Source organism: Sceloporus occidentalis, unplaced genomic scaffold (assembly GCF_023333645.1).
Source record: "Sceloporus occidentalis isolate IW3139 unplaced genomic scaffold, rSceOcc1.0.p SCAF_7, whole genome shotgun sequence".
Taxonomy (NCBI): Eukaryota; Metazoa; Chordata; class Lepidosauria; order Squamata; family Phrynosomatidae; genus Sceloporus; species Sceloporus occidentalis.
This window is the reverse complement of record NW_028316987.1, coordinates 87,032,693-87,047,693: the sequence shown is the minus strand read 5'-3', so window position 1 is coordinate 87,047,693 and position 15,001 is coordinate 87,032,693. Positions and strand designations below refer to the sequence as shown.

The window sequence follows — 15,001 nt, the reverse complement described above, 5'->3', positions numbered from 1 at the left end:
CTCCCCACATGCAAAAAGAATCCGCTTTTTCCCCGTTTCTTTTCTGAGCGGAGGGAGCCCACGCGGTTTAGTTGCTGTGGGCTCGCTCCAGAGGGAGAATGGGTGGCTGCAGGCGGTCTGTCCAGCCCCATAGTTAGATAACCTAGTTTGGTAAACACTCTTGTTAAAACAATTGTACCCTGAATTTGTATCTGATGCAGAACAGTATCTTTTCTTCTAAACCTTTGTTCTTCTCTTCCCACATCCAGGTGGGCAGGAGGAAATGTGCAAGCCTCAGGCTTAGAAACTGTTGATCGGAATACATTATTGTGTCAGTAGCCAAACTTTGGAAACTAAACTTTATTCTTACAGTTAACAAATAGACAAATGTGCTTTTTCAAATGTCTAGAGGCTATTTTCAAAACACTAGCCTCAGAACCCTGGCCTGTTGGGGATGAGCACCATGGTAGTGCAGACTGGTTGATTTCTTGGGCTTGATCCGTGGTTTATTATTTCATTTGACCCAAGGTGTAGCAGCTTTTCCGATTTGTTTCTCTCCCAACAAGCCAACATAGAATCCATGATTTGTTTTAGCCTTGTTCATGCAGTTCCCTTTAATTTCTTGGGAGAGAAGTAAACCAGAGCAGCAGCTGCATCTTAAGTTCTCACAGAATAATATGCAGGGCAGGCCATACCTATTCTTTGCCCTGTTGACACCTTACAGTTAATCTTGGGTTCCAGTATATGTACAAGATTCCTATTTGCAGTATTCATGCTTTATGCTTTTAGACATAGACTTAAAAACATAATGTATGACTAGGTCCTTGCAGGCAGTGAGAATAAGTTTTAAAAGTGCCCTTTGTTTGCCCTTCTGAATATGTGGTACATGTTAGTTTTTTACACCATTGTAATACTATTTGTGCAGATGTCAGACATCTAATACGAATGATAACCTGCAACTCCCCCCCTTTTTTTAATACTACTATCAGGTGATTCTGCTTTTGTTATGGCAGTGCTGTTAGAACAGCAACAGTAAATGAAATTTTCACTGTTTATGCAAGGGTGGTGGCAAACCCCATGTACTCTGGAAAGCATTTTGCATTCTTTTTAACATGATACAAGGTATCAGGTGGTCATGATTGACATTTCTTGGATAGAGCTTTATACAGCATTTCATGCAAATCATGTCTGAATGAGACTGCTGAATCAAATTACATTTCTCTCCTATTACTGCCCCTGCAGATGTGCAACTGAGCTTCTTTAGCCTCTTGTCGGCAATATTGCCTTATGAGGACTTGCTGTTTTCGCAACTTGTCTACCTAGTTCTAGAATTACAGCATTTACAATAGCAGTGGAGTGATTAATGTTTTCTCCTTTCAGATCTATAAGTGATTGCAAGTAGATAAAGCACAGGGTTTCCACCTCACCCCATATGCTGTCAAACATTGTGAGGCTGGCAGAGGGGAAATGCAATTTAAAATGCAGGTGACATAATAACAAACATCCTCCATTTGCTAGTAGGGTTCTGATTAATCACTATTACCATACATTATCATACCATCAAATTTAATCATATCAGTGAATTCCCATCTGCAGGAGGAGCAGCAGAAGCTAAACATGATGATAACAGATATTAAACAGGAGAGAGAGGAGAAAGATTTCTAAAACGAAGCAGCCCTGTTCCTTGTTGTGCTTTCTCTGCTGCATTCATTTCACAAATGATCAAATTGAGCTGAAACCATGAGCTTCCTATTTTTAAAATTCATGAATCCCAAGACATCATAATAAATAGTTAAGCACTCTGTTAAGGAAATTCTGATTCTTGGGAACATTGAATCAAACGTGGTATCACTTTTGTACTTTACTCCTCAAGGTTCCTATAGAGTAGAGGTTTTGTGATAGGAGTAACTGCCTCAGACAGTTCATCTAAATATCATCCAACAGAATGATTGGATGATAAGGAGTCCCTGATAGCTTTTGTAGGGACTCCTTTCTTTCCACATGAAGAAATGAGAGAGCACTGTCCCATGTTTGTTAGAGTTTTAAGGAGAGGTATGCTCAGGCATGTATGAGTTGGCAATAAAGGGAATACTGGGTTAGGTGTGACTATGGTTATAATAGAAAATCATTATTATTATTATTATTATTATTATTATTATTATTACATAATCTATAAAGTTTTAAGGGAAGGGAATATACCGACTAGAGAGCCAGCATGGTATAGTGTTTTGAGTGTTGGACTAGGATACTGGGGAATGAGGGTTTAAATCCGTGCTCAGTCATGGGTTGTTTTAGACCAGTGATTCCCAAACTTTGGTCCTCAAGAATTCCTGACAGTTGGCTAGCTAGCTGGGGCTTCTGGGAGTTGAGGTCCAAAACACCTGCAGGACCAAAGTTTGGGAACCACTGCCTTGGACCCTTTTAGATTAGGAGCTAATCAATTGAAGGCTTTGCAGCTGATTACCTGGACTCTGGAAACATTGAAAATCTTTTCCATTGAGTAGCTTGAAAGTTTTGCTTTCAGTACACAGACCAAACACCTTATGTTGAATCAGGTATTTCACACTTGACTGTAAGAAACAGATACCAGATTCCTTTTTATTCCTCCCTCCTTTTTTCTCTTATACTGTTATCTTATTGGCGCAGAGCTTGGTTGGACAAAGGACACTGCCAGGAAATTAATTCCACAGCCACTGTGGATTGATATCAGAACAAACCTTTTGAGATCATGAGATCATGAGATCATGATTGTGTCTGTATTGAACCACTTCACTGTGGTTCTTGACCTTTGTTGAATTCAACTCACTGCAGGCCTTTGTACCCAAGAGGAAGTAAAGTCCAGTAGCTAACAAAGTAAGAGGATTAATATTTTGTGAGAGATGACTGCTGTTTTAATGATGTCATAGGTTACATAGTCACCAATTCTTTGCATTCATACCATTTAAAATAAGAATTAACAGAGTATCCCTGCCTTGGTGTCAGTGGCATTCTCCTATCCTCTTTGCATTTTAAGTGAGATTAATAAATGAAAACATGTTATAGTGTAATTTATTGGAAGATTCATGAACTTTCAGTGACATTGTTAAGGTATTTAATTAGCCTGTTTGGGAAAAAAAATAGAGTGACCCTTTAGGAAAGCTGATAAGTCATATAATAGCTGTTAGATCCTCTTTATGCCTTGCTTCATAAGATTAACATTGCACTAAGTAATTTATGCTAAGTTTTCTCTTTTATTGGTAGTCAGAGTTATCTGTGGTTCATGAATAGATTATTACAGATAACATCATGTAATTAACAAGAGATGCCGAAAAGTAAAAGTACAATTTGTGTAAGAATTGTATGAGAGAGAATGTTAATTTCTTAACTAGGGAGGATATTTGAAAGGATAAAAAGAAAAGCAAAATAGTGTAATTCTTTGGCAGGATTAAGGTAACCTTATCTCATGTTCTTTTAGAAAGTTGGATCACCTCTGTGTGTGGAAGCTATGTTCAATGAGTTATTCAGATGCTTATAACAAATTGTAGATGGAAGTTAGCTTTGAGGTTTTATAGAATTGATAACTCTCATTTTTGGTATGGCGCAAAATGGAAGATATACAAAGAGGAATTGCTGAACACTGGTTGCTAGCCATTACTTGCAACTCTGAATAGGCAAATGATGGCCTTTATAAATGTCATGCAATATTTGGTTGATAGACCAGTTCAGTTAAAAAACTTTTAAATTGTCTAAAACGTTTCTCTTGGTTAATTGGGCCAGAACATTTGAATTTTTGAAACTACAAGAATATATGAACACTCTGAGGAACTAACATAGTCTTAATTATTCCCCCTGCTTTCATCTTGAAGGGATTCCCTCTTTAAGGGTGGTGTTTGCTGGGACCTTTGTATTGTGGACCCTTGCCTTACGCAGGAATTCGTTCCAGACCCACCCACCCCCATGTAAGGCGAATTCGGCCTATGCTTGAGCCCCATTCACTTGAATGGGGCTCATGCGTGCCGTGGCGCAGTGGTGTGTGCACGCTACAGGCGCATGGCCCATTCATCTGAACGGGGAGCGGCGTCCCGTGCGCTCCCGCACAGCTTGAGCACATAAGTTCAAAGCCACATATAACGCGGGTGCACTGTATTAACTAAAAGCAGTGTGCTTCCCCCCAAAAAAACCTTTTCTTTTATTTGTGTGTGTGTGGAGAGAGAGAGAGAGAGAGAGAGAGAGAGAGAGTTCATCCACTCAAAGCTTCATCTATTCAGTGGAGATTTCTGTTTAAATGTGACATAACTGATTCTTCACCTTCAAGGTTTGAATGTAACAGCTGTTATATACAGACTTAAGAGAGTCTGTGGCCAAGGAATTCTGAGCTCTGAGATGGTAGGCATCAGTCCTGTGCCATTCATCTCACGTCTGCTATAAATTCATTGCGTAGCCTTAGGCAAGTTGCCATGTCTTACCTCAGCTTGCTGTCCATGCCGTGTGAGGATAATAGTAATCTACTTCACAGGGTTGCTGTGAGATTCTCTACAAAGACTTTACTATACTCTCATGTATTATAGAAATATTTTTAATGTAGCATATCGGGTATCATAAAGGATACACCTTTAAGTTGTCAAGCATGAATAGGCTAAGGGTGGCCCTCCAGATGCTGCTGAACTGCAGCTTCTAGCATCATGATGATGCCCCCCTCCTCCATCATCATCGTCAGCATTTTTATTTATTTATTTGCTTTCTTACTTATTAACTATCCTGGTCAGAGCTGTCACAGTTCTGGAGAGCCACACTTTTCCTCTCTCTTTGTCAAAGTTGTGCCAGTAGAAAATTTTGAAGCTTTCTGAGGAAGCGAGGCCTGTGGGCTGGTGTAACCTGTACCAGTGGTTCTCCAGAGTGATCAAACTGAGGAGATGGCATGAAACTCATAAACTCTTTCCATGGCAAAGCTCATAATTGCATGTTTTCTGCCCCAAAACCATGAATTTCTTTGGTTTAAGTTGAGATACTGGATCAGAGGGTTTATTGCAAACTTCTGCACAGATATGAAACTATGACACATCTCACTTTACCCTCTGAAACACCCTTGTGATATAACTGCAAAATGTGATATAACTGCAAAAATGCAGACAATACAAGCAAAGTGTAGGTTAGTGTTCATAGCCATTTTAAAAAGATTGCCATGGCTAGAATATAGCCCAGTTAGCATAAACATTTCTTAGTTTGACTTGCCCATTCATTTCATTGGGAATAATTTTTGCCATCTATGGTTTTTTTTACATTACATATAATTCATTTTTTAAAAATATGACGAACAACATTATAATATACCACAGGCACCTTCATCCTGTAATGGTTTAGGAATGCATCTAGTGTGAAATATCTCAGGTTTGCTATATATATATATATAACAAATATTTCAAACCTTTGGTTACATTTCATCTCAAATTGAGTGTTATCTGCAATTGATATGCACACTTATCAATCAGTAATGAATTTACATACTAGATGTTACAAAGACAAAAGAGACTGCAGGACAAATAAAACTGGACAACTTGAAAACCTAAGTTCGTAGTATTATGATAAACCTGCTTCAACAAATGTGAAAACCTAGCTGAAAAACTGTGTTCTACTCAAAATTAAGAATTAAACAGGTAAAACTGTTCTTGTGAACCCACAACTGCTAGAAAAGTGTGACCTGTAAAATCTGGTTCAAGAGTAGCTTTATTGGAACTTAGGGAATCAACAATATGAAATATGTATATCTTAGTGGTTCTGTTCCTAGAAAAAGAGTATAATAACATAGTATAATCACTTCCTGTTAATTTATAGCTGGTGAGTATTTGCATTATAAGTACACCCTGTCTGTAACAGATGATACAGCATGTCATGCCATAGAATTTTCTTTTAAAAAAATCAATTACAGAGCTTATATTTCAAGTGGCTTTTTTCGTTGCTGATTGTGAAACAGCTGAATATTGTATCACTCTGTAAAGCATTTACTTAAAACCAAGGGTGGCAAATCTATGTTAATTTTTCATATCGTTTTGTATGGAGTGTTTCAGATGCTTAAGTATTTAGGGTTGTGTGCTTTGTTAATATTGGTTCCCCATTAATCTTGAAATATGATTTCTTTACTTCAGAATGGAAGGAAAAATCAATTTATGACATCCAGAAAATTAAAGTAGCTTCATTTTGGTTGCTTAGGTTATACTAAATAGATAGCAAAGAATAGCATGGTTTAAAGAGATAAATGTCAGGAGCATTTTCTAAAGTAGACATTCAGACTTTTGGATTAATGGGATAGAAGGTCAATAATTGCATGGATTTCAGTAAGCTCAAAAAGAGATGGCATTCCTGTGGTGCTTCTGTGATTTTTAAAACATTTTGAATTCATTGTAAAGATACCATTCTTAGGTTCAGTGTTTGATGCCACAGCAGAAGATATGACTCAGTAGGTGTGCCTATAATACCGACTGTAAGAAGATACTTTGATCTCTCTCACTTTTTAAATGCGTTTTCTGAATGGGCTATGGAAGAAATGCTTCAAGATTGATTTTGCCTTATTAGTCTTGTCCACCTCTCCCTTTGGTATTGTTTAGGCCCCTCCAGATTTTCAGCAGAACCCTCCTGGCCCTGTTCCTACTAACTTCAATCAAGCCCCAAGACTCTCCCTGCAGGACCAGTGGAGAGGGCCGCCACCACCTCTGCCACCTCCACCTCCTCAAGACAGAGACCCTTTTTTCATGGGAGGTAACATCCTCTTTGAGCCAGAAGGAAGCATCTTTGTCAGTTTGGGGGAGGACATTTATTGGCTTTAACCACTGACCCAGCAATTTCCTCATCGTTACTTCTAGGCCAGTCCAAAAGTTGGTGAAGCCTTCACTGTTTGGAGATCAACACTGAGTGATTTGGTGCAAATTATTGAGAAAGCCTGGGTTTGGTTTTAGTCCTCTTCTGTACATTTTTAGTATTCAATAATAATAATAATAATAATAATAATAATAATAATAATAATTTATACCCCACTCTTCAGCCAAGGCTATCAGAGCAGCTTACAATTTGTTAATTAGACATTTGTATTGGCTAGTACATTATTATAACAGAAATTGTTATAGAAGCAGTATAAAAACCTAATGTGTGAAAACAATGGAAGCTTTCATAGGTACACTTGAGTTTCCCATGATAAATCAGGCAATTTCCACTTCATGTTTCTGGATTCTAAGAAGCTAGATCTGGTACTAGATGTTGAGGATGGCTTCCAAGTTATGCTGGTTGTTGCTAATGGTGGTGGTAATAGTAGTAATAGTAGTGAACCCTCTAATTGAAACTGTCTTCTAAATCACACAAAACTGTTTCTCTTTTGGGAGGTGTTGTTAGCTCAGGATTCTGTAAATTGTGTAGATTGCCTGGTGGAAAAAGTGGACGTAGGCAGTGGCATTGCTTTGAAGCATGGAATTAGACTAATCCATGAAGTAGCAGTCCATTCTAGTCCCAGTGATCTCCACCATAGGTATCAACTCATGGGATGATGTAGTAATAACATGTGAAGTTTCAAGCATGCCATGCAGTGTATAATGGTTTGTGAAGTAAGGGTCCAAGTAGGTACCGCAGGGAAGATGCTTCGGATATCAAATGTTTTAGGAAGAGATCAGATAGCAGATGACAGAGATAGAAACTTTTCCTTAATCTGCACTCAGAAAACCCCAGTTAGAATGGCTGTGAGTCCACTTCCAGTCAAAGTGGATAAAAACTAGGCTAGGTAGACAAATATTCGGAACTGATAGACACCTTGATATATGACTTTTTATTTACACCAAGGATGGTGTGAAGGCTGGAAAGTTTTCTTATGACTGATTTCTTCACTGTGCTTGTTTTTGTCAGAGCCAAGATTTCCCAGCCATCACTTGTTTGAGCAACGGAGTCCACCACCACCACCACCACCTCCACTCCTCAACAGCACCCATCCTGTTCCTGGCCAAAATCCACTTAGTTTCACTCAACCTGGACCAGCTTTTAGTCAGCAGGGACAACAGCCCATGTTTCCCAGGGAGAGGATGGTGAGGCCTAACCTTCAGCCACAGGGCCCAGTAGGGGTCCTTCACTTCAATCAGCCTGGAGCAGCAAATACCCGACCTTTCCTTCCTCCTCGGCAGTCATTTGTGCAAGTTCCAGGGCAGCCATTCTTGACAGCTCTCACACAGCCCAGTATGCAGGTATCTGCAGTTTGAAATTTTGTAGCTGTGTTAGCCTGGATATTCAAAGAATGGGCAAACTGTGCAAATAAAGGGAGATGTTAATCTCTAGAACCTCTTCTTATCATTTTATGAGCATCTTGATTTGTGTAGGAGGACAAAATAGTGGCCTGCTATCCTCAAGTTACTATAGAGTTGCGTCCTTAGGAATGAAAAGGGATTTTTTTGTGGGGGGGAGGAGAGGTAGGGTTGGTTGTGTTTCATTTTGATAGGAGGGGTACTCTTTTACCCCTTGAGCTCTATTGGACCACAAAATGTGGAAGAAATATTTGTGGGGGAGCATGCCACTTCCTCCCCAATCAGTATTTCTTGCTCTGTGCCTAAGGATAGTGAATTTGAGCAGATAATTAATTTCAGCCCTGGCTATACTTAAAAGAGTCTGAAACTTTTTTTTTTTTTTTTTTTTTTTTTTTTTTTTTTTTTTTTGCCTAAGCAAAATAACGTGAAAACCTTTGAGAAGCTCTCCTGTACACAGAATTGGAATATTTAAAGTTTAGTTTGATGTTACAAATATAGATGAAATTTAAGTATGCCTTTATTGCTGTGCCAAGCATGAAAAACATGTTTCCCCCCATGCTCAGTGCTAATTGAATTACAAGGGTTACTGGCAACTTTATATCAGCATATTCCTTCATATTGAAGATATTAAACTGCTTTGATTTTTGTGAGGCTGTTCACAGCTAATGAGATTAGAAAAGTTTGTAATGCGACACTTTGTTCAATATTCCATGGTTCCTTAAATTGATTTACTCCAGAAGAAATATGAAAATAATCAATTGTTTAAAAACAAGTTCTTGTACAGTGAATAGGTTAAGCATGCAGCTAGAAAATAGTTATATTGAGTCACTGGAAAGGTTAGAGCACCCTCTACTGATGCAGTTGTCTTTCATATGAACATGTTGATAAATAAGTCACAGGCACTGTAGTCTTTTTTTTAAAGTGTTTTGTTAAAAAGGAGTAAATATTTCAGTTAAACCACTATACAAAATGTTTAGTTCCCTCATTTAAAAAGAGGAATAAGATTAGATTTGCATGGTATTTCTTTTCTGCTTCTAGTAATTGGAGTAGGCAGAATGCTGGTTCCAACATTTGAGTATTTGGGAGCAGACCTTTTCTGAGTTTGCAACACACGTGTTTTCTTTTTAAATTTAGGGTCCATTGCACCCACCTCTGCAGCAGCACCAGCACCAGCAGCATCCGCAGCTACCGCAACAGCACCAACAACATCAGCAACACCAACAGCCGCCACCTCAGCATCCCCAGCATCAGCAGCATCCCCAGCCACCACCGCAGCAACATCACCAGCAGCATCAGTCACACCAGCAGCAGCACCACCTCCTTGTTGTACCTCCTCAGCCTCTGATTCCAGTTGCCCCATCCCAGTTCAGACCCCACATGCAAACTACACAGCAACAGTCCGGCAATCGGATTCAGTGTCAGCAACGGCAAGGTCTTGTAAAGGCCAGGCATGTAAGTGTCACTTAAATAGTTGCAGAAATGGGTATGTTTCAGCAGAAGACAAATGTCCCTGTAAATTCATAGCATAAAAAGGGTGGTGATTTATCATTTGTGTAATCTTTCTCTCCTTACTTGGGTATTTATGATGTTATAGCCTCAAATTTCTGGAAGTCTTAGTTGCCTTAAATTTCAAGGAAAAGCCTCAGGGGGCAGTATCCCATACCTTGCTTGTTTTATTTCCTCCTTCCATCACACATGTACCACTGGTGCTGTTACCATAACCATGCAGTGATGATTCACTTGCACCACTTCACATGGATCCAAAGTAAAGAGATAGAACTGCATACTGATAGTACTTCTCTGGGTGACCTCATAATCTCAATTAAAATAATCTTGCCAAAATGATACTGTGATGAATGGTATTCAAGAGCACTGAGTGGTCCAGAAGAATGAACAGAATCACACTCTTCTCATTTCCCTCTCTGGCATGGTTCGCACCATAGAGAAAGAGTTTTCAGTGTGAAAATCAAGTATAACTCCTGATGTACTTTGATCAAGAGTGTCTGAAACAAGATGGCTACCACACACTCAAGCTGCTTGATTTGGAAGGGTGTACTAGACATATTGTTTATAGTTGCTAAAATCATTTGCCACTAGTGATATTTCTAAAAAAAATGTTTGTAATGCCACCACCCTTAAGGAGACCAGGGCTCTTAAGGAAGGTTATATAGCTTCCAGGAACCAACCAGTCACCCCTTCTTGCTAGTTATAATTTACCATGAAACTCAAGGGGCAAGCAAAGAAGTGATTTGTCAAAATTGACCAAGCACCTTATCTACATCCTTGGGTCTCAGAAAATGAACACCACCCAGTAATATCCAACTCAGTAGTAGATTGAAGTACCTGAAATGTAGAATCCAGTTCATGATGGATGGGTGATTTCTTCACCCAACCAAATAATTAGCATGGGGTAGGCAATAGATGGACTTTCTTTTTTGCAGCTTCACTACCAGCAAAACAGCATATAATTTTGTTGGGAAACAAGATGTGCAGAGAGCATGTGTCATGTTTTCAAAGAAAGTTGCATTTTATTTTGTTTACAGTCTCTCCCAGTGACTATCAGAGACATTGCTCAGATATACTGTATTCTGTATAATATAGCTCAGCAGAAAAGATAAAAGTACTTCATAAAAAATCCAGCAACCCTCAGCAGTCAATGCACTGTTGTACACAGATAGGTAGACTTCTCTGAAACAAAGAGAAAATGACTCTGATTTTGAAACTCTCCTCTTTCCTCTGCTTTTGTAGGGGGCAAGCCTTGCTCCTTTTTGTTGTTGTGTGCCCTCAAGTTGTTTCTAACCTATGGCAGTCCTAAGACAATTCTGACTTTCATTGAAAGATAGGTTCAGAGGGGGCTTGCCTTTGCCTAAAGTCGAGAGCCCAAAGTCACCCAACAAATTTCCATGACTGACCAGGCATTGAACCGTGATCTCCAGTTGTAGTCCAACAATCAAACCACTACACCATGCTGGCTTCTTTTACCTATTGTAAAAGACTCTGCTAAGGCCTTCCTTGGAAAGGTGGGAAAAATTCATTTTCATGGACATCTTTTGCAGTGACAGTATTTTCTTTTTCCTCACTTAGAAGATTGAATGAGAGCTCACCTGGGCTCAGCTCATCAGCAGTTAGTCAAACAATACCTTGCAGTTCTGCCTTGCACTACTGATTGAAACTGCCTTAGCAATAGCAGTGGTGATGATTAGAGAATTCAGAAGGAGCCCTGCCTTAAGGTTCACAGTCAAAACAAGACAGATGGAGATACACACACACACATTCTCTCTCAGAGTTGCTCCTCCTAACTCACGGATCTCAGATCCGCTACCTCAATTATGTGTGGAGGAGCGACCTCGATTAATTTTAATGGTGTGCATATCTGGCTTGAATACACTTGAGCCTCAGTTTTTGCAGGGGGTGGGGTCCAGAAGGGATCCCCTGCGCAAATGGAGGGCCAACTGTATATGACTTGAAAGAATTGGTTTACAATTGGAGCACTAAAGCTGGACAGGTTAACTAATACAGTGGACCCTTGTTATATGCTGGGTTTGGTTCCAAGATCCCCCATGTATAACAAAATCCGTGTATGTTCAAGTCCCATTAAATATAATGACATAGCAAAATGGTGTCCCTTATAAAAAAATGGAAAATCAAGGTTTGATATTTGAAATTTATACTTTTTTTGAATATTTTCAAACCATAGATGCTTGAATCCGTGTATACAAATCTGTGTATAAGAAGGGCCGACTGTAGTAGAAAGTGCAGAAAGCAAGAGGAAAAGTGTTACAAGTTTTCCCATGTGGTCTGTGTGAAAGGCATTGAAAGAAAATACTGAACTCTCAAGAACATTTAGGGAAGGCCATGCTTGGAGGTGAAATTGACTACATTTGTCCATCTCTTGATATACATCCTGTAATGTTCTAGGACAGTTCTTGCTCTTTCCTTGGTTTATCTCTTCTCTAGAGTTTTCAAATCAGATAGTTTTCTCACCTCCTGGCCTCTTTGGTTCAGCTTTGCTTCTTGTGGGCCCTCTGCAGGTGAATAAGTTCATACCTCCATTCAGTTCAGTAAAAGGAATTTATTGCTGGTAGAAAGCCAAGTTTCTCATGATGTCCAACTGGTTCATATTACTGCTCCTCCTCCAAGTCATCTTTTGGAAAAGCACCATCCTGTTTGTTTACCAAGACCAGTAGTTATTCCAGGAGCACAACAAAGGGGAAGTACATCTGTGTATGCTAATAAAATGGCTGTAAAATCTGTTTTGGAATCTTCATATCATATTATTTACGGTGCTAGAACAAAATCTCTACTATAGATTTTTATTTTAAACTAGACTGCATACTAGTAATTTATTAATTTATTTTTTTAAAAAAAATCTTTCAGAATACACCAACACAAAACATTGTGAAGCGTCCAAATCAACAACTCCAGTCGCCCGCTCAAAGGAACAGTAATTTGCGTGAATTACCAATAGCACCTTTGCATACAATAGAAGCTGCAAGCAATCATCGAACCTCAACACCTGCTGTTCAAGTGAAACCCATTGCCAGCACCACCCCTGCTGTAAGGCCTCCTGCAGGCATGAGGAATGAACAGGGAAGAACTGAGGCAAAACCTAAAACTGTTACTCCCGGGGCACAGCCTAAAGTGGAAGCCAAATCTGAACCAGAGGTAGGAGAGCTCCACAATTCTCTTTTTAAAAAACCTGCATATATTATATCATACACGGAACTTTGCACTCAGTTGGCAGGCATAACTAAGCAAATTAAAGGGGAGAAAAACACCTTTATCAGCATCAGTTTAGCATACATCTCAAGCATATATATTACAAGTGTACATTTTACTAGAAGGAGGAACAGGAATAGCCTCATGTTGACTATTAATCTGCTGCAAATGTTATTATTTTTAGCTACACTAATTAAGGGCTTATAATTGGGCTTCAAGCAAATTCCAAAAGTGAGGAACAATAATTAAATTCAAAAATTGTAAAATGTTTTCGGCCAGTCACAGAGTTAAAATAATGAATCTACATTACATTGTGGGTAAGTTCAGTGCCTTTTGAAATAAAGGAAGGTCTACATTACTTGCCAGAATGAGTGAAGTAAATATACTTGGTGACACTAACATGATAAAGCATTCCCCCTAAAAGGCTCTGTTGGCTGTAGCTTTTAGACCAGTAGTTCTCAACCTGTGGGTGGCGACCCCCTTTGGAGGTTGAACGTCCCTTTCACAGGGGTCACCTAAGACCATCAGAAAACATATATTTCCAATGGTCTTAGGAACTGAGTCAAAAATAATTTTATGGTTGGGGGTCACCACAACATGAGGAACTGTATTAAAGGGTTGTGGCATTAAGAAGGTTGAGAACCACTGTTTTAGACTGTTCTTATATAGAGTTGTTTTCTGGGCATTTTGGACCTGAGATTGCCACCAATGGCTGGAGTAAGGCTTTTTAAATAAGTCAGAGGGGGGAAACACACTATTAGGATCTACCACCTTATAATATAGATGCAAATGATCTATTTTTACAAGGTGTGAATAACCCACCTTGCGTAGATGGAAAAGAAGTTTAGCTTTACATTAAAATAAGAAAATCCAGCTTGAGTAAGCAGGCATACATGCATCCCTTAGAGGCAAGTCAAAAGTATTGTCCCATTGTACATTAACAGCTTGTTATAATGTCAAAAAATGGACAGCATAGCTAATCCTAATTATAGCTTGTAGAAACAAGTCATTATCAAACCATAGTTTCATGAGAAGCCATTCACAACGGTTTTGGGGAACAGATGATATGTTAATATATAGTTAATCTAAAACAAAAGCAGAATTTTCCAGTTTCCTCATGGGTGCACCAAAGGAGAAGGGACGACTGCATGAATTTGAGGTTCTTTTTGGTTCATTCTTGTAAGTCTAAACCATGGTTTACTATTATGTATATTCTGTCTGTCTGTCTCTCTCTATGTATATGTATATGTGTTTGTTCCCTTTCTGGAACAGCAAAATAGTGCTCATTACTACCCAATATTGGTTTGTTTAAATGTTTATCCAATTTGAATATGAATTAGGAGTCAAGTTTCAATTTCTCTTTGCAGTGAAATTCCTATGTGGATTTAAGTAGCCTGTATCCTCTCGTCTTTAGACATCCATCTGTACTATGGGGATAATAATAATAATAATAATAATAATAATAATAATAATAATAATAATAATGTTTATTTATAGCCCGCTTTTCCAAGGAGATCAAAGCGGGTTACAACAGGGGTACTAAACAATGTACAATTTACAACAGTATCTACATTATAAAATCTCAAACAAATACATCCATGTTTAAAAGCAAGATAAAAATTACAGACATTAAAAACCACAACAATTTATGTGCCTTCCAGAGTTGCTGTAAGGATTGTTGATGTACTGTATATGACGTACTTTGAACACTGTAAGGCACTATGTTGATTGACTGATTGATCTAATTTGTGTTCCATCTTTCTGGGCCCAGACTGTATGCCTGGTAATGAATGTTAGATTTATAAATGGCCTTTAATATCAAAGCCTATTGCTGTAAATGTTAATTCTTTAATGTTCTTATTTTCTGGCCATTAGTTAATTTTTTATGTATAATATAGTGCTGAGAAAAATGCTGATATTAGCAATCTTGCGATAAGGATCTTGGTAGGGATTGCTGGGGCTTGGTGGGGGGAAATCTACTAAGAGCTCTGGGGTAGTGGAGGTAAGAGAAGCTTAATCTCCCCACTCCTCATGAACCCAATGTTGTTGAG

At 38.8% G+C, this 15,001-nt stretch overlaps 1 protein-coding gene across 8 annotated transcripts in view; it reads left to right on the top strand.

Moving 5' to 3' along the window:
- Positions 1-15,001, top strand: part of RBM33 (RNA binding motif protein 33) — a 124,160-nt gene that overhangs the window by 56,461 nt on the left and 52,698 nt on the right. For all 8 annotated transcript variants that reach the window (XM_089533571.1, XM_089533569.1, XM_089533577.1 and 5 more), the window contains 4 exons: positions 6,561-6,711; positions 7,843-8,174; positions 9,366-9,683; positions 12,609-12,896. In XM_089533571.1, the coding sequence (XP_089389697.1) occupies positions 6,561-6,711; positions 7,843-8,174; positions 9,366-9,683; positions 12,609-12,896 (1,089 nt within the window). The remainder of the gene's footprint in view (positions 1-6,560; positions 6,712-7,842; positions 8,175-9,365; positions 9,684-12,608; positions 12,897-15,001) is intronic.